The sequence below is a fragment of the Neomonachus schauinslandi genome, chromosome 12 (genome assembly GCF_002201575.2).
Source record: "Neomonachus schauinslandi chromosome 12, ASM220157v2, whole genome shotgun sequence".
Lineage (NCBI taxonomy): Eukaryota > Metazoa > Chordata > Mammalia > Carnivora > Phocidae > Neomonachus > Neomonachus schauinslandi.
Genome location: NC_058414.1, coordinates 88,482,814 through 88,503,134, shown reverse-complemented (window position 1 = coordinate 88,503,134; position 20,321 = coordinate 88,482,814). Strand labels below are relative to the sequence as shown.

At 49.7% G+C, this 20,321-nt stretch overlaps 1 protein-coding gene across 1 annotated transcript; it reads left to right on the top strand.

The window, feature by feature from the left end:
• Positions 1–5,397: 5,397 nt before the first annotated feature.
• Positions 5,398–18,968, top strand: FAM180A (family with sequence similarity 180 member A). Its single transcript, XM_021692980.1, has 3 exons — positions 5,398–5,622; positions 16,474–16,574; positions 18,246–18,968. The coding sequence occupies exons 1-3, from the start codon at positions 5,547–5,549 to the stop codon at positions 18,588–18,590; spliced, it is 522 nt and encodes a 173-aa protein (XP_021548655.1). The 5' UTR covers positions 5,398–5,546; the 3' UTR covers positions 18,591–18,968.
• The last annotated feature ends 1,353 nt before the right edge of the window (positions 18,969–20,321 follow it).

Sequence of the window (20,321 nt, the reverse complement as noted above, 5' to 3'; positions counted from 1 at the left end):
GTCCACAGTTTAAGAGGCTTCATCAAAGTATCACAAAGTAAAATTGCAACTGGGCTGAGATACAGAGGATCGGTTCACAGTGCTATGAACGTGCTTAACTGGGGGAATCACTCTAGTCAGGGAGGTCAGGAAGGGCTTCCCAGGGAGAGGGACACCTGCGCCAGAACGCAAAGGATGAATGGAGTCAACCAGATAAAGAAGGGAGCTCTAGTCCCCCTCTTGGCTAAGGGAGAAGACGCCAGAAGAGTTATGTCATGGTGTCCGTATTTCCTTCCATTGGGGGATCTATTTGCATTCATATCCCAATCCATCCACAAGTTACCCACCTCTCTGAGAAGACTTGACCCTGTCTCCCACCCTCACAGCTGCAGAGCACAGCAGAGAATCCGGATGTTGAAGGGAGTGCTCGGAGAGTGAGAAGCCACTCCCCCGGCTCACGGGCAGCAACACAGTACAGATGGTATGGCAGGGAGTGAGCGCCTAGAAACCAAGTAACACGAGGCCCAGCACACGAACTCAACACTTCCACACCGAAATCACAGCGTCCCTGAAACCAGCACCTCCTCCTTCTGTGCCCACAGTCTCAGCTGGGGACACCCCAGAACTTTCTTGTCTGCCCTCCTCTCCCCGCCTCAGCTCTCACTCTGAGGAATCATTGTGTGTTCCCAATTCTGCTTCTTCAGTCTTTCTCAAATCATGCCCTCCTCTCCTTCACCACTAGCTCCTGCCCTGATTCAGGTCCTTACCATCTTTCCCAAGAACTTTGCATCTACTCCCTCCTTGACCGGTCTCTACCCTATCAAACCCACCCTCCGCAGCAAAGCCACCATAAACCTAGCCACCTCGCTCCCCTGGTGGCGGCCTCCAGGACTCCTTACTCCTGGCAGGAAACAGTCCAGGTGTGGCACAGAAGGCTCTCTATGACGGGGCCCTTCCTCCCTAGCGGCCTGCCTCCCACTGCTGCCTGCGTCACCCTTGATCTTCCAACAAGGCCACCACTTTCAGTTCCACGTACACATCAAGTTGTCTCTCCCCTCTGTGCCATTTTTCAGGTCGTCCCCCCCACCACCCCTTCCCCCACAACCTAATTAAATCCAACTCATCCCTAAAATATTAACTCAGGTGTCGATTCCTCCAAGAAGCCTTCCCGGATAACCCTCCCCTCTCGTTTCCTACCGTAGGGTCCTCCATCATTAAATCTAACATCGCATATTCTAAATAACTATGGAGGTGTCTATTTCCCCGATTAGAATAAAGAGCCTTGATGCCAGGGACCATGTCTCATTTGGTTTGACATGCCTACTGCCTGGCCTGGAGTTGATGCTCAAAGACTAGAGGAATGAAGGACTGCATGACAAACAAATGGGTGTTGACCGTGGTGCTTCTGCACTAGAGCCCTCAGAATGAATAGAATCCTCCCCCGCCTGTTACTCCCTAGTACACGAGCCCAGCCCAGCAGTCTCCCAGCTGTATCATGCTTCCCCTGTGTAGCTGCTTTACTGATGTCGTGTTTTCATCTCGGGCCCTGCTGGGTAGGATATGGGAGTACTTACCACTTAACAGTTGTGCGACCCTAGCCCTTGATCCTTTCTAAGCTTCAGTTTGCCATCTGTAAAATGGGCTCTATTATAGTATCCACTGAACAGAACTGCTATGAAAACTGAGTGAAATAAAATAAGGTATGTGGTCAGAACTCAGTAAATGCTTGGAGTAACTCAGCTGTAAGGCGACCAGAGCTGACAAGAAGTACAAAGGCAAGTACAGAGGCAAAAATGCCCTTGAAAACGGTTGCCTTAAGGAGCACATCCTCACCACCCCCTAAGTGTCCTTTGTATAATCAGTAACTCGGGGAAGCTCCACTGTTGTGGGTTTATTGCGTTGTCACAAAAGGCTTCCATTTGCTTGCCAGTCTTACCCGGTGTACAAGACAAACAAGAAGAGTGGGGGAAAAATCAGTGCACTAGGCCAGGGTTTTCCAAGACTTCAGTGAGGCTCCTGGAGAAACAAGGCATTTCCCTTCTGCTGCCAAGTTGTAGTGGTAGGAGAGAAGGCCTAGTTCATCATCTTATGAAATGAAATTAGTTACAAACACATCCGTTCCCAGCCCAAATCCAAAAGCCAATCTTCAGTGCAGCTTAGGAATTAGGAGGTGACAGCTTGGTGATTTGAGCCTACCTATGAAAAACCCCAGGACTGGAAGCCAAGAGTGTGATTTCTGGCCCTAGTTTCCCCATGGCCAGGCAGTAATGTCCATCTTCCCTCCCCAGCACTGCCTCACTCACAGGAGTGTTGGCAAGAGAACAGGGGGGAGCTGGAGCTTTCTCTACTTCCGTATCAGTCAACAAATGTTGGATGGGCAGCTAGAGTGCCCAGTCCCATGCTAGGTCCTTTGGGTAATCTTTGCAGATTTAAAAAGGAAGTACACTGAATAGCAAAGGAAACCATCAACAAAATGAAAAGACAACCTACAGAATGGGAGAAAATATTTGCCAACCATATCTTGGTAAGGGAATAATATCCAAGATATATAAAGAACTCATACAAAAAAAAAAAAAAAAGAACTCATACAACTCAATAGCAAAAAAACAATCTGATTAAAAAAACAGGCAGAGGAACTGAACATTCTTCCAAAGAAGACATACAAATGACCAACAGGTATATGAAAAGGCACTCATCACCAGAGAAATGCAAATCAAAACCACAATGAGATATCACCTCACACCTGTTAGGCTGGCTAGCATCAAAAAAACCAAACAATTACAAGTGCTGGTGAGGATGTGAAAAAAAGGGGACCCTTGAGCACTGTGGGTGAGAATGTAAATTGGTGCAGCCACCATGGAAAACAATATGGAGGGCCCTCAAAAAATTAATAATAGAATTATCATATGATCCAACAATGCCACTTCTGGGTATATATCCAAAGGAAATGAAATCCCTATCTCAAACTGACATCTGTACCCCATTTTCATTGCAGCATTATTTACAATAGCCAAGACATGGAAACAACCTAGCGTCCACTGACAGATGAATGGATAAAGAAGATGTCGTGTGTGTATACACAAACACACACACACACACAATAGAATATTTTCAGCCATAGGAAAGAAGGAAATCATGCCATTTGGAACAACATGGGTGGAAGTTGAGGGCATTATGCTAAGTGAGATAAACCAGATAGAGAAAGACAAATACTAGATGATCTCACTTATATGTGGAATCTAAAAAAACCAAACTTAAAGGAACAGAGAACAGACTGATGGTAGCCAGAGGTAGAAGAAATGGGTGAAGGTGGGTCAAAGGTGCAAACTTCCAGTTATAAGATAAATATGTCCTGGGGATGTGATGTACATCATGGTTACTCCAACTAATAATACATCATTGTACATGTGACAGTTGCTAAGAAAGTAGATCTTAGGGCGCCTGGGTGGCTCAGTTGGTCAAGCGACTGCTTTCGGCTCAGGTCATGATCCTGGAGTCCCGGGATCGAGTTCCGCATCGGGCTCCCTGCTCAGCGGGGGGTCTGCTTCTCCCTCTGACCCTCTTCCCTCTCGTGCTCTCTGTCTCTCATTCTGTCTCTCTCAAATAAATAAATAAAATCTTAAAAAAAAAAAAAAAGAAAGTAGATCTTATGTGAGGTGATAAATGTTAACTAAATTTACCGTGTTGCTCGGGCTACAGAACCCACCCTCTTACCTTCTAGCCTTGCTCCACCCAAGCAGTAGCCTCTGGTCACATGTGACTGTTGAATACTTAAAATGTGGCTGGTCTGAACCGAGGTGTGCTGTGGGAAGTACACATTGGATTTCAAAGACCTGGTCTGAAAAAGAATCAAAAAAATCCTGTTGATATTTATATTGATTACACAGAGAACTTATATTCCAAATATATTTGGTTAAATGAAATGTATTATTATGATTGCTGCAATACTGTTTCTTTTCACTTTTTTTTAACGGGGCTCCCAGAAAATTTGAAATTATGTTTGTGACTCATGTTATACATCTACAGGACAGGAGTGCAGTCTTGTACTATTAACCGCATAGCTTTTGGTGCCAGCATTAAATCAGTCGAGACAAGGAGAGGACCTAGTGCAGTGCCTAAAACAAATTAAGCACCAAGAGCTATTGTTAATATTAGTAAGATCAGTGGTTTTCAAATTTTATACTCAAGTTTGTTTTTCAAGCCATTTCTTATAACATTTAAAAAAGGAGTTCTGGGGGCGCCTGGGTGGCTCAGTCGGTTAAGCGTCTGCCTTCAGCTCAAAAGAAAAAGCGTTCTGATCAAAGCGGAGAGAGCTTGGCATCTCCCCAGGGACCCATTCACCCTGGGCACCACCTCCACAGGTTGGAAACCTGCATGGTTAAGTCATCCTAAAATGTCCTTGAAGCTCTAGCACCTTCAGAGAAGGTGAAGAGGTGATAGGAGACAAAAACCATGGTGTCTGTCTATGGCAGTCTTTAAAAATGATCATGAACCTCAAATGTTCTCACCAGAAAAAAGGAACGATAATCACGTGACATGATAGAGGTGCTAGCCAACACTCCAGTGGTCATCATATTGCAATACAGAAGTGCAGCAAATCGAATCAACACATTGTACACCTTAAGCCTACACAATGCTGTATGTCAATTATATCTCGATAAAAGTTAATTAATGAATTACCCAAAACAAGATCATGGAAGAACACTACCGTTTTGCTTGGGAGAATCAAAGTGGTTTGGTCCCGGGTCTAGCTAGACACAGTCCAGCAACTGAGGTGTCATGAATGTGAATGGGAGGAGAGGGTCACTGTGGGTCCCCGGATCATGAGTGGCATATACAATACCCATGCACCACAGCGCTGTTCTACCTCTGCTCCTCACAACTGCTGACTCCCCATCCATCCACAACCTGGGGAAGGCTCTCGGAGCTGGCCCTAGGCACCAAGATGGCTAGGTCCAGCTCCGGGGAAGGGCAGCAAGTGATACTCAGCCCAGACACTACAATGACTCTGCTGTCCTAAAGGCAACTCCAGGCTGTCAGCCCCAGTTTCTGCCAACCAGGCCTCCCAGCTCTTCCAGCAGCCCTCGCCCCTGGCTCTGCTCTGTGTGTGTGTGTGTGTGTGTGTGTGTGGACGGGGACGGCAGCCAGCTCTCTAACAAGTTCCACGAGTCTGTTTGTTAAAGAAAAATTCCAGTGGGTCCATCCAACACATGGAACTCAAGTACAGAAATTATATTTATCCACCCCACTGCCAAGGAGATCACATGCCCCGTGAGTCACTCCAGATGTGCTCAAAAACAGAGTCTCTCTGTGGAAGCCCAGTCCCCCAATCCCGGAGAGAGTCGAATTAGCAGAGGTCCCAATTCCTGTCCCCCCCCCCCCCCCCCCCTTAGGAGGTTGCCTCTGCCTTCACCCTTCTGGGGCAGGAGAGGGCATCTGTGCACGTCTGTAAAGGGAACGGGGGTACGGACTACATCGTCGTGCCAGGAGGACCAGTGCGGGTATACCTGTAGCTCCCAAGGTCCCACTGGGTTTGAGGACAACTTTTCACCTTTTTAGAGGAAAAGATGTGCTGGAAGACGCTGCTGCTTCTGCTGTTGTGTTATGATGCCCAGGCTGCTGTGTCCCACAGGTGGGGCAGGGGTGAGTTGCTTTCTATTTGTCTGTTGGATGCTCATTGCTCTTCCTTAAATACAATTAGGAATTTGGGGGAGAAAGAATAAGGTGGTGGAAGGAAATTAAAAACCCTGCACCAACCCCCCTCCTTTTATCTCCTCTCTGCCAATTGCTTGAAGCTTCTTGACATGTTAGAAGATGCTAGAAGCTGAGGAGGAATGGGACACTGAAAAATACCAAAGCCACTGAGGGAACTCGGTGGAGGTGAAGAATGCAGAGGGCATGCCTTTCTGACATGCCAGAGCTAAGTCATCTCTGCTTCCAAGAATGTGAGCAGACTCCCTTGAGCACCCCCCACCCCCCAGCTGCTGTAGCCCGGCAGGGCATGTGAAGAGCAGGTACCAGGACTGATGCTAGTATCGTGGGACTGTGGGTGCTGGGGTGCAAAAGGCCTGCTACAAGGGGTCCTGGGCATTGGCTGTCCACGTGGAGGTCTCCATGCTGCTTCCAAGCAGGGGTGGACACATCTTTCCGGCTGGGGAGAGCTGGCCCAGTGGCAGGACAAGAAGAGTGACCCATTAGCATTCACTCAGGTGTGTGTCAGACAGCTACTCCCACCTGCCCCGAGGTCCACCTCGGAAAGGAGGGAGCCTGGCAAGGCTGTTCCCTCATGGCCGACTTCCTTTCCCCGGGACCCCGTGGCATCTTTTCTCTATGCCCAGGACTGGCTCCAGTTGGCAGACACTGGTAGCATGTCTAGCCAATTAGAGTTGATCACTGCTGGGGACCAAGGGAGCAGCAGTGTGGACCACTCCGTGCAGAGCTCAACTCAACCCTCTCCGCTGCCTAAAATCAACTGAGGTCTCTCTCCCCAGAAGCACTGGAATAAGAAGTCAGGCTCATAGGTGTTTCTAGAGCTCCAAAAGAGGACGCAGACTGGCATGGCGGAAGGGGTGGGTGTGGGGCTGAGCCTCCAGGTTCTCAAGGAGAGTGTTGAGGAAAGAAGGGGCATTGAGTGTGAACCAGAGATGCACAGAGCAAATGAATCTGACACGGGTGGGGAGCAAAAGCCATTCACGTATTTGAGTTTTATGCCCTCAGTTTTAAGCTTGAGATCAGTGATTTGCCAATTCTCTGAGCTGAGCAGTGAAATGATTGTTACCCAGAGGCAAATAATCAATGGAGCATTTTCCTTTTTTTCTGGGAACATCACACACACACACACACCCTCCCTGCTCGTGATGTGCACAAACTTCGGAGACAACACTTAGGAGAGCAAAGAGACCTTGGCGTTACATTCGGCCACTTACCCTGTGCGCTACTGGGGGCCTTCCCTAATTTGCCTATTAGAAAAAGATGATAATACCCACCCTCGCAATGCACAGGCTGTTAGAAAGCCAAGTGAGATCACTGGATTTGTAACAAGGCTGTAAACACCACAGCCACGTCGTGGGCAATCCTGTAAGAAACGCAAAGATTTAAGCTCTGCCTTTCATTGGCTGTGTGATGTCTGGCAAATCTCTTAACCTCTCTGAGCTTCGGCTCACTAACGAGTCACATATTAACAATAACAGAGCTTATCTCCACTGCGTGTGGTGAGGGTCATATTCAAAATGTAAATAAAATGTTTTGTAAACGGTGAAGAAGCTTATCACTGTGAATTATTACCTACCACCTAAACCAATGAAAAAAATTTCATTGAAGAAAGTTTGAGGTTCTCATTCCACAGAAGGTTCTATAGCAACATCCGGGGAGGTAGTGCTCTGCCCACCCCCTCCCTGGAGAAGGTCAGCCCCTAAATAATAATAACAAATCTATCTAGAGACAGGAAGCCAGCACAGCTGGAACAGAGACCATGATGAGGCAGCTTTGTTAAGTGCTAGATTAGTGGTTCCCAGCAGAGTCAACAAGCGATAGAGTCCCTCTAACTATCATCAAAAAGTCTTCCACGTAGTTGATTTTTTTTTCATTTTTAACATTTTTTTCTAATTATAAGAGGAATACCCAATTGCCATTTTTTAAAGATGGAATGGGAGTCACACCCAAATAAAAAACAATTTTTCCGAATGTACTTAACTGTTCCCTTCGCCTTCATCCTTACCCCATCCCCCACCCACCCCAGCGCCAGACCTAATTTAGAAGAATTCCCTGTCGAAACAGCCAGAGAGCCACCTCTCCCTGCAGGGTCTTCCACCTCTACCTGCAAACCCCCCCCCCCCGCCCCCCCAACCCCCCCCCCCCCGCCTCTCTCCCCCCTCCCCGAGCCCCAACCCCCAGCACCAGCACCCCGGTCCCCATCCTCCCCCACCCCCTGCCCCCAAATGGAAATGTAGAAATCAACCCAAAAGGAACACACCCTGCTGTCAAGATGGCCTTTTTCCTACCATTCTCCGGGCCTCTCCCTAGAACCGCTCTCTAGGATTCGGCCTTGGGAGGCAGTTTTCCACGCCAGCCTGGTCCAGCCCCACCAACTTCTTGGAGACCTGATGACTCACCTGTGGTTAGCTGGTGACTCACCTGTGGTCGGCCGGACACACCTGGCCCAAGCCCCCAGGTCCTGCCAGAACACCACTTGGGGGGCTGAGGAGAACTAACCAGTCTTCTTTAAAAAGAAAAAAAAAAGAAATGTATGCATTACATACTATAACTGTTTTTATTAAATACATGTCAATTGTTCTTTTTAAAAGCAGGTTAATAGGGAAGGATGGCCCTTCAGTTATCTGGCGGAATTTACGTCATTTTCAGGATTCCCTTTTAGTGCTGTGTGTGTTTTCAGGCATGAAGGGAAGGGCCCATGGTCAGTGTTCAGTATGTCCTAACAGGACTCGCGTAACTGAGCACAGCCCCGTAGCCCCAGTGACTCGGCGGGGCAGGTGCTCTTCTGACCACACACAGATAAGGACACTAGAGCCTGGGCGAGCAGTCGAGGAGCCCAGATCACTCAGCCAGAAGGCTAGAGCTGGAGGTTGTCACCCACCCCACGTCTGTGGCATCAGAGTCCGGCTGCCCTCCCTCATCCCCTCCCCACCCCCCAGGTGCTCCCTGCTCCCCGTAGCCCTCTGGCCCTCTGGTGCTCCCAGAGGACCCCAACACACGGGGCCAAGATCCTGGCTCCCTCAGAATGTCACTGCGTTTCTGAAGGGCGGGCCCAGGAGCAGAAAAGTAAATGACATTCGTAAGATCTCACAAAAGATCTTTCATAAATGAGAGTTTTTCCTTTCCACACCCAAACCATTTCCATTGAGTTGCTTCAACTGCTTCATTAAAAATATCGTGTATTTTGGCTTGATACGGTGTGCAGTTCGAATCCTTTCCAACAAGCTCCTTGGTACAAATGCTGTGTACAGTTATGCGGGAACCAAGCTTAGCCTTACTACCATTCTGTTCTACCAAACATGTTTGGAAGATGGCGGGGTAGAAGATTTTTATCCCAGATTACAAAAGGTCAACGAGAAGGTCAGGCTTCAGAGCACAGACAGGCTCTTCCATTTAAGGAGATTTCTGTCTGTATGTCTGGGCAAGAAAGCTTGGACAAGCTAAGGTGTTGGGGAGACAGGCGCCCGCCTTGACTGAGAACATTAAAAGGGGCTTCTCCCGGGCAAGAATACAGGCTCCTCAGAGATAAAGGGAGGGGGTGGTAGAGACAGGAGATCACATCTACATTTTGATAATTAGCCAGCACCTGGAACTAAGAATAAGTTCTAGAATCCTCCTGTTAGAAAGAGAAGAATTTAGGGGCACCTGGGTGGTTCAGTCAGTTAAGCATCTGACTCTTGATTTCGGTCTAGGTCTTGATCTCAGGGTCGTGAGTTCAAGCCCCGCCTTGGGTTCCACACTGGGCGTGAAGCATATTAATAAAAGGGGGGTGGGAGGGGAGAGAAGGATTTAGTAAAGCACTCTGTTTGAAAAGAATGGGGTTTAGTGACAAGGGTAGTTAATGTGTTTCTATGGGATCATCTACTCCTTCAATAGTTGTGGGCAGGATGCTATGCACTGGGAATACAGCACCGAACAAAACAGACAAGATCCCACGCCCTCAGGGAGCTGACATCCTAGTGAGGGAAACAGACACAAACACAAATATAAATAAGACATCTGGTTTGTTTGCTGACAATAAATTAGGGACAGAGTATAAAGGATTATACTTTTAAATAGAGAAATCAGGGAGGGTGTCCCTGAGGAGGTGATGAAAGGCCTGAAGGAAACATGGGAGTAAGCCATGCAATCGCTGGAGGAATTATTCCAGGCAAAGGAAAGAGAAGTGCAAAGGCCCTGTGGCAGAAGCATGCCTGGTGTGCTCACATAGCAGTGAAGAGGCCTGTGGCTGGGGTGGCAGGAGTCTGCTTGAGATTCTTTCTCCCTCTCCCTCTGCCTCTTCTCCTGCTCGCACATACTCTCTCTCTCTCACTCTCTCTCTCCCTCTCAAATAAATGAATAAATCTTAAAAAAAAAAAGGGGGGGGGGCGCCTGGGTGGCTCAGTCATTAAGCGTCTGCCTTCAGCTCAGGTCATGATCCCAGGGTCCTGGGATCGAGCCCCGCATCGGGCTCCCTGCTCCGCAGGAAGCCTGCTTCTCCCTCTCCCACTCCCCCTGCTTGTGTTCCTGCTCTTGCTATCTCTCTCTCTCTCTGTCAAATAAATAAATAAAATCTTAAAAAAAAAAAAAAAAAGAACAGAACAAGGGTGGGAACCAAGAATGGAAGCTAAGACAACTTTAGGAGAGGTGCTCAAGGCTTGAACCAGGAGTCTAGCAAGAAGTAGACGATTCCAGATATATTTTGAAGGCAGAGCCGGGAAGACTTGCTGATTGGTTGGATGTGCGACGTGAAAGAAAAATCGAGGATGACTCCAAGGTTTTTGGCCTGAGCAACTGAGAGAGATGGGGAAGACTATAGACAGCAGGATGGGTGTGTAGTGGGAGCAGTGTTTGTATGTGTGGGGTATGTGTGTTTGTGTGGTATGTACGGTGTGTGTGCATGTGTGTGTGCGGCGTGGCATGCGTCTGGGGTGTGTGTGTATGTGGTGTGTACGTGTGTGTGCATGTGTGTGTGCGGCATGGCATGCGTCTGGGGGGTGTGGGGGGGGTATGTGTGCGTGGTGTGTGCGTCCGCGCGCGCGCGCGCTGGCGTCGACCCGGGTACAGGTCGGGAGAGGCAGCTCTCACAGGCGGGCAAGGCGATGCGCGCCGGCGGCTGGGTGGCCGGCCGTCGGGTCTGGAGGGCGAGGCTGGAAGTCCGCGGGGCCGCGGTGAGGCCCGAAGCGAGGAGAGAGCGGGGATGAGGAGGGCTCGGCCGCGGGAAGAGGCAGGCGGGAGGAAGAGCCGCCTGTACAGAGGGCTTTATGCTTCTCAGACAGAACAAGTGTTGGTGCTGATGTGGAAGACCCAGTAGCGAGGGGGGATGGAAGACGCAGGAGAGAAAAGAGAACAGGTGGAGAGCTGCGTGCCATCTCCACGGACGCGGCGCTCGCACGCGGGGGAGGTCGGCTCCGGACGGGCGCACGGGCACAACAGCGAAGTCCCGAGTGTGCGGACAAGACGCAGGCAGCTTTAAGGAAAGACTAGAAGGTGTGAAACCAAGTGGGAGGAACCAGGAAATCCGGAGCGTGGTCGGGCAGCATGGAAAGGCCCCTGTGAGCCGAACGACCGTGAACTCACGATGAGAGCACGTGACACGGTTGTGTTTTCCTCCGGCCACATCCGGGGGCACAGGTGCAGCGGGGGACACGGGCGGAGATGCGCTGTGACTTTGCCAAGTGATTGCAGAGAACAAAGAGGGAGCAAAGAGTTGAGGGTCTATGTAGGAGAGTGATCGCAGGGCTGTAGTAATGTGACCTTGCGTATCACAGGATTATAAATCAAAGTTAGAGAATTTTTAAAAATTCTGTGTGTGTTAAGGGGCGCCTGGGTGGCACCGTCGGTTAAGCGGCTGACTCGAGTTCAGCTCAGGTCATGATCTCAGGGTCGTGAGATCGAGCCCTGCATTGGGTTCTGCGCTGGGCGTGCAGCCTGCTTAAAATTCTCTCTCTCCCTCTTCCTCTGTCCCTCCCCCCACTCACACACACTCTTTCTCTCTAAAAAAAGAAAAAATTATGTGTGATTCATTTCAGAATATGTCTTATACCAAATGCATTCATTCATAATTAACTGCACTATCTTTCCTGAGCCCAGTCTTTGGGGCGATATACCTGCAAAAAGATAGCATTGTTCTCCCTATCGGTGAGATAGGGTTTGGGAGCCTGCGAGGGTCTGGATTTTATCTCAGTCCTACGGCAAACAAATTGGGTGGCCTAGGGCAAGTTTCTTAACCTCCACGTTTCTTCATCTGTGAAATGGCATGTTAGTACTCACCTCACAAGGTGCGTACGGAAAGCACAGAGCACGTCGACTAGCACACAGTGGGCTCATGCACCTTTACGGTATCTGAGCTTCACATTTTAACAACTTTGGTCTGCGGTCCGAACACGTCTCTCAGCAGAAGATATGGACAGAACATGCCGTAATACAGACTCTCGAATCTCTGGATCCAGTTCCCGGACTGGATTAGTGAACATGCATGACCTTTAGCAAGAAAATCCTTTGTTCTATGCTGGTCTGTCCGATATATCATAGACCCTCAATGTCCCCCCCCACAAGGCTCATATGGCCAGGGAGTCGGGGAGGAGGGGAGAAGCTTATGGTCTCCCTGCCCCGAGACCAGCCTTGCAGCAGACCTTCGTGCTAGGAGACATGGAAGCCTCTGATGTCCCCTGGTCACACTGAGCGGTCCTCATGGGCACATTCACGTCCTGAAGAAATAGCTGGAGGGCAGGCTGGCTGCAGAGTATTGAGAGGAGAAGAAGAAAACAAATTGGCCCAGTTTTACATCAAGCAAGAGGCACATGAAGTCAGTGATTTCGACAAACCTGAACCAGTAGCCTTCTTGCTTGAGGCTCCATGCTCGGGTGGGGTCCTTCTGCCCGTCTCTGGCCTCCCACACTGTCCCCGCTGTCCCCTCTCTCTGCAAAGGTGCCATCGCTAATAGCCATCCAGTGGGGAGCCCTCAGGTCTCCCTCCCATCAGCCTGGTGGAGGCCGTGCTGCCCCAGATGAGCAGGCAGTCAAGCTTATGATGACCTCCATCAAGGTAGGTGATGAGGGGGCAGGACAGGAAAACCTCAGCAAAGCCTGAAGAGTCTGCACAGCTGTTTTGGTTTGGTGAGGCTTTTTAAAAATCCCTGGCTCATCTTTATTTCTATTTAAGATTTTTTTCTTAAGATTTTATTCATTTATTTGACAGAGAGAGAGAGAGAGCACAAGCAAGGGGAGCAGCGGAGGGAGAGGGAGAAGCAGGCTTCCCGCTGAGCAAAGAGCCCGATGTGGGACTCGATCCCAGGACCCTGGGATCATGACCTGAGCCAAAGGCAGACGCTTAACCCACTGAGCCACCCAGGCGCCCCCAAAATCCCTGGCTCATCTTTAAAATCATCCCCACATATATACTGCGCCTTCCCTTGAAGCCCAGTGTTACGCAGACATTGAGGTCAAGCAGGGGGAGCATAAACTTCCTCCCTCACTCCCAGGAGCCGGCCACCCTGACGAACGCTTTCAGGGTGACAGACAGCAAGATGGGAAATGTGGAGACAGGACGCAGAGGGCATACGGAGCTGGAGAAAGGACACTGGTGGCCAGCAGGGTTGCAGGAAAGGCTTCCTGGGGGAGCGTGTCTAACCACACGGGAGCAGGTCTAGCTTAAAGCTTCGCTCGTACATGCCTCTGGGAGCTGGTCAGCTCTTGCGTGGGCCATTTGCCTTTCTGGCAGGGTCCAGCCTTCCCTGTCGCAGACAAGAACATCGGGAGTGACTGTATATTTAACCTTTTATCTAAATGTTTTGCCGAGGACCAGACATAGCTTATTTCCCGCCCCACCCCGCCCCCCTCCAGCATCTCTGCAAAGGTGAATCTATCCCTCTCCAGGCCTTGCCTTCTTTTCAAAGAGTCAGACCCCGGCCTCTCAGATGTCTGGCCAGGGGCCAGCTGTATTTCCACACCCAGGGTGGTAGAAAAGCACCTGCTGGATACACCATCCAAGCAGCCCCAGCAACAGGCGGGGCTCTGGCAGAAGGTGGTGGAAGCATGCAGAGCAGGAGAACAAGGGGGGAGGTTGTCCATCTTTCAGATTTCTGTGCCCCCCACACATACACTTTCTGGGGCAATGATCAGTCTCCTGGTTCAGAGGCTGAAGCTATTTCTAACCATCTTCCCCAAACTGTGTTACCATTTTTAAAAAGAATCAGAACAAGGGCTCTTGGAAACAACAGTGTTTTCATGATTAAGCTGAGCTTTGAATCCAGAAGTATTTTCTTCCCCATTCTTTGAGAACTCAGGGTCCACTTGGGGTGTGTGTGTTAAAGGAGTGTTGGTGTTCACAGGGAGATAGTTCAGCTGTGAAGAACTTTCTGGAAGGCAGCCATCCCAAGTCTGAGAAGAGAGGAAGCAGAAAGGGCTCCATGCCCAGGGCATTCATTCCCTCCTATCCCCTTCACCTACTGGGGTGTGAATTTTTTTAAGGGAACAATATCTGTAATTTCACAATAAGAATGGAATCCAGGGACAAGAATTAAAGAAGTAAAGTTGCTCTCGGATCCTATCCTGAGAATGGGATTTCATCCACCCTTTCATGGTAAGAAGAGAAAAAGGGCACACAGAAAGAAGCAGGTCACATCTCGGTCTAAAACCAGGTCTGATCCTGGTGTCATCTCCCACCAAAGAGAAATTGGAGTCAAAGTACGCACCCTCTTTGTGCCTCTACTCGTTTGTCTCCAAGAACATGATGGCCCTGGTCTCTTCAGATGACCCCTCAGATGGGAGTGGGGTTCGCCTCATAGCAGGGCGCCCGCTGCTTGGCTGTGGGTCTGGATAACCCAATGCCTGCCCACTGTAATGACCTGGAAGCTGTAAAAAGTCCCATTGCCTACATCCACCCCAGGGAGAGGCCCATGAATTGGCCTGGGAGCTGGCCTTGGGCATTCGGGATTTTCCAAGCTCCCAGGTGATCCGGATGTCCGGTCAAGGGTGACAACCGCTGGGTTACCCTAAGAGTGGCCATATGGCCGGGGCAGCTCCTTCTCCACAACGTCAGGTCAAGCACCCTCTGATTCTCAACCTCAGCTGCCATTAGAAGCTGCCATAAGAAGCCTAGGAAGCTTTGAAAAAAACTCTTCCTGTCCCATGTGCACCCCGCTCAGTTAAATCAGCTGGGACCCATGCATCAGCCCCTTGGGTCAAGGTTGCAAATCACTGGAGCAGGGGATGCCTCCCTCCACCTGAGACTGTAGGCAGAGGCAATGAGTGAACAGAGGCCAAGGCCTTCTCAAGCCCTAAAATCTATGATTCTGTGGGAAGTTGGCACTTTCCTGGCAAAGAAAACAAATTTTGCTAAACTGCTGGGCTAGGAACTATTCCTCAGCAATTTATAGGCTCCTTCCCCCGAAATGCTCTGGGAAAGCAGAGTTGGTCACTCTTCCCGTCAAGGCTTCCTTCAGTGCAGGGATTTGGTCAGCCTGCCAGGCTCTGCTGGGGTAGAGAAACACGAAACCGTATATATCCCAGCCCGGGAGGAACCTGTGGTATAGATAATAAATGAGTTACAGAGTAAACAGTATTATAGCAATACAATATCCAGCCAGCTTTTTCCAGGAAGTAGGAGATGCCCACCAGTGGGCTTTTCAGGAAATGTCCTTTACACTGAAGATGTCTCACTTGTATCACTTCCGATTGAAAACCTTCTACAATGCTTAGGCAGCGCCCTGCCTTCTTTAACCAGAGTACACTGGACATCACTAGACTCTTTCTTGGTGGTTCCAAGGGCACCATTATCAAGAAGGAGAACTGTCGTGTATGGTTGTACAACTTGTGGTTCGCACAACTTCAGGGGGCGCTACTTACCTCCAAGTCTCTTGGATTTTTACAGTTCATTGCCCAGGCTTCTGGCAGATCACATTCAAGTGTCTTGAAGAAGATGCATCTTTTTTTATCAGCCGGCAGCAGGGGGACCAATCCCTTCTGCACACTGCCCTGGTACAAGGTGGGGCTGGGCTGAACGGGGCTGTCTGCTCCTACCCAACACGGTCCTGGAGAACGGCAATTTGTCCTGGTTATTCCCATACTCTAATAGTTGGTCTCCTCCTTCACCTTCCTCTGTCAGTTCCCAATTCTGCTACGCCCTCTACCTCTAGCAGCTCATCCATCTTCCTCCAGCTACAACTTCTAAATGCAGTCCCCAAGGAATAACACTGACAAGTCATTGACTTCATACCAAATGCATCTCTAAGTCAGCCAGCCCTTGGGGGAAGTGCTGACCTTGGCTCACCACACCCCTGGGGCCAAGCGTCAGGGTCTCCTGGCAGCTCCTTTCCCGCACTTTGTCACCGGTATTCAGATTCTTGGCGGCTGTATCTCAGATGGCCGGGGACTAGCCAGAAGTCTGATCCTCTCATTAAAAGGGTTGTCAATAAATATAAACCAGCCCTTCCTATTGATAAAGGGAGCAGTATTATTAGAGAACTCATCTTGAATTGGGGCAGGGGGAGGGCTGTCAGTTTGCTCATTTCTGTTTTATTTTGTTTTATGTAAATTCTCTAGGATATACATACCCCTAGACATACATATTTTTCAAAACTTTCTGGGATGATTCTGATGAGCAGCCAGGTTTGAAGTCGCTGGTCTGAAATAGTAATGTCTGACATGCCTGGGAGCTCTCGGGGACAAACCAGAGTCATCTGTCACCTCTCGCCGCTTCACGTCTACCGCCACCTGGAGTCAGTCACTCTCTGGACTGGCTAGCCGGCCTCCAGGCCATGTGCACAGCGCAGCCCCTCCAGCTAACTCTGGTTTCTTGCAGCCGTGCTGTTTCCTGCTGCTCATCGGCCAAAGAGATCCTCATCAATGCCCTTGAACCCTGTCCTGCAGAACTCCCTGGAGGAAGTCGAACTGCTCTATGAGGTAGGCAGAAGGGAAAGTGGTCAATTCAAGGCCTTCTCTCTGTTTTTTGGAGAAGGGACCTAAGCGCCAGAGGGACTGGTCTAGACTACTTGGCGGATTCATCCCGTCCCGCCCATCCCAGAGCCACGTCTTCCTCGTATCTCCTCCCCTCTCCCACACGCCGTGACACGGAAGGATGGCATCGGGAGTTCAGTCGAGGCAAAATCAGAGATTTCTGTTTGGCCCCAAGGTGCCACGGCCAGCACCCGAGCAGCAGAGTCGGGCAACATTCCCAAGCAGAGGTTTTGTTGTTGTTGTTTTTGTTTTTTTTAAAGATTTTATTTATTTATTTGACAGAGAGAGTTAGCGAGAGCAAGAACACAAGCAGGGGGAGTGGGAGAGGGAGAAGCAGGCTTCCCGCCGAGCAGGGAGCCCGATGCGGGGCTCGATCCCAGGACCCCGGGATCATGACCTGAGCCGAAGGCAGACGCTTAACGACTGAGCCACTCAGGCGCCCCCCAAGCAGAGGTTTTGAGGCAGGACTGGTCAGGAGTGCTCGGGCAATGCCACGCCAGGTGTCTGAGCTGAGCCGTGTCTCAGGAACTGCATGCTGGGACAGCTCCGTTTCTGACGGGCTGGGGCCACCCCGAAGCTCTCTTCCTCTGCCCCTCTCACCTGGGCCCCTAAGACCCCACTCATCCTCAAACCACAGGTAGATTCCCCAAGGCTGCTTGGACTGGTTCAGTGATAGAATTCCCAGTTCAAGATCTGAGCTGTCGTTCTGGTTCTGCCCCCACCAGCTGGGTGACTTCAGGTCAGCTGCCATTGCTCTCTGGGCCTGAATCTCCTCCACTGTTAAATGAGGAACTACGATGATCTCCAAAATTCCCCTCCTGCCTTGATATCCTCTCACATCCTCCACGTCCCAGAACTGTCTGGCTAAGAGACAGCCTTGTGCAGCCAAGCAGTTGAGCTGGGGGAAGGGGAAGGGATTTCAAATCCTGCCACGGGGGCAAACTTTGCCAAGTCTTGAACTTGGGAGTCACATGAACAGATCTGTTCTAGAAGGATAGCAGACAGTAGCATGGAGGATGGATTCGAGCCAGGAGGGAGTCAGAGACAGAGAGGAAAGTTAGAATTCGGAGTCCAAGAAGTATTTATTATGTTGCTGGGATGAGCCCGGCACAGAGCAGGGGATGCACGTGGCAGACTCCACGCTACTCTTAAAGAACAGGTGAGAAATGAGGACAAATCTCTGTATCCCACTTAATTCCTGGCACAATTCTCTGCATCCTTCGAATTCAGCTTCTGATTTTAAATTACCCAAAATAGTCAGTTCGTGCTCTAGAAGATCTTCGGTGGGTGGGTGGGAGGGAGATCAGGAACTAGTGTGCTGGTCCAGGCCACTAGTAACAGTAAGCAGTCCCTGAAATAGTGGCTTTGTACCAGGCACTGTATTTGTCTTACTTCTCACAATATCCCAGTGAAGTATTGTCACTAATCATCTCACAGAGGAGGAAAATGAGGCTCAGAGAAGTTAAGTAACTCACCCAGGGTTACACAGCTAGTGGGAAAGTCAGAATTGGAGACGCAGCTGCCTCCCTAGATGAACATATGTGATAATGAACACAGTGATGTCCTCAGCGATGCCCAAATGCTTCATGTCTTTCCATGTCCCGTGTCTCTCTCCAGTTCCTGCTAGCTGAACTTGACATCAGCCCTGACCTGCAGATCTCCATCAAGGACGAGGAGCTCGCCTCTTTGAGGAAGGCCTCTGACTTCCACATCATCTGCAATCACGTGATCCCCAAGAGCATCCCGGACATCCGCCGGCTGAGCATCAGCCTCTCCAGCCACCCTGGCGTCCTCAAGAAAGAGGACTTTGAAAGGACAGCGCTGACCCTGGCCTACACGGCCTACCGCACAGCCCTGTCCCAAGGGCATCAGAAGGACATCTGGGCCCAGTCCCTCCGTAGCCTCTTCCAGGCCCTGCGGCACGACTTGATGCGGTCCTCAGGCCCCAGAGCGTCTCCCTGAGAGACTGGCCCGCACCAGGACCACAGAGCAGGGACCGACACACACAGTAATCCAAATACTCTTCATTCTCTACTCCATTTACAGAGCCCAGCAACAAAGCACATGCCACCAACTCAGAGTAGCAGAGGTAACATAAGGACGCCGTCATGTTCTTTGCCCCTTATAGATTCCTGACAAGCACATCTGATTCATGTCACAGTGTGACCTGGGCTGGAAGAAAGGGCTAGAGTGGTAATTTCGAGATGCCTCCAAAGGCCCAATGATTTGCCTGGCGACATGTAGAAGTCTCAGCCATGCTCCAACACCAAGTGACTGCCCCCAACACCCAAGGGCGAGCACAGAGCTAGAGCAGACAACACAGAGGTTTGGGCATGGTGGGAAGACGGGGGACAGACCTCAGGCTGTGAGGTTGATTGAACATCTTTCCAAAGGTTCTATAGTAAGAGACTAAAAAAAAAAAAAAAACCCCAACCTAGAGCTATAGCCAAATAAATACATGGTTATCAAAGATATACTTCTCACCTTTTCCAAAAGTCACCAAGAAGGATCAGTCAGAAAAGCAGTAATTTTATGACCTATAGGTCTTGATTCTTCTTCTCTGAAAGCTGATCTAATACAGGGGAGAAACATGAAGGGGGCCCAGAGAAAGGCTGCAACAGTCATGCCTTGTCTTCCAAACAGAGAAAGCAAGCTAATGCAGAGAGGGTCACCCTCATCACCCTAATGAAGAGGTGGCACCAATGGCCATGTCTAGCTAAATGCTTAAAATCATTTAGCATCATCAGAAAAGGAGGTGCTCCAAATAAAAATGGTTTTTCGGATGACAGGATTTCCCCTTTCAAATGCCAAAACTTTCCTTTGAGCAATATTGACCTGGTATCTTTTTAAAGTCTACATATGAAACACCTTAGGCTCTTATTTAATATCTCTGAAACACCCTGATGAAGGAGTTGGATAAAATAACCTTTAACGTTGCTTTAACTGCTTCTGAAATGCCCGTGATCATTGAGCTAAGTGCGAGCTATTACAGAGAGGACAGCAGGACCTAAGGAAACTGCTGGACTGTTTGCCCCGATCCTGGAAGGCCCCAGGCTCTTCTAATTCTGCATGTGCTCTGAGCTCTTCTGCCGCCTTCTTCACCATGAGGCTTTGACATGCACTTTTCTTTCTTGCCGACAGAACCCGCCCTTTGCAACGTGTTCTTTTGTAGCTGCTATCGCCTGAAGAACAAGATGGCTAGGCTTGTTATAATTCTTGGTTAAGTATGAGTTAGCAGATGAAGATCTCTGCTAGCAGGAAAGCCCTGGGCTCTAGGACAGACTCCCCACCAGCTCAGAGATCTTTCTGGCTCTCCTGGGTTGACAGCCGGGTTTTGGAGGCTACCGTTGCAAGAGGTCTAATCGTTGAATGAGTGAGACCTTATCGGGCTAAATTCGGTACTGAAATGGGTATTTAACAGTTGTCATTTGATGATGCCTGAAGCTGCTCTGGACTTCTTAAAAACTTTGAATAAGTGATTTCCGAGCCGCACAAGCTGCATGATCACCTTGGAGAAATAGCAGGATGGAGGAAGAAGGTATTCATCATCAGAGAAGCATACAGCTTGGCATCCTCATGCGCTTGGGTTCAGAAGATTAGTAACTGTCAGTTCTCGTTCTCTGGTTCACTGGTATCACTGAGGCGATTCTTTTTTAGATTCAAGGTGAGATGACAGAGCAATGGAAGCTTCAG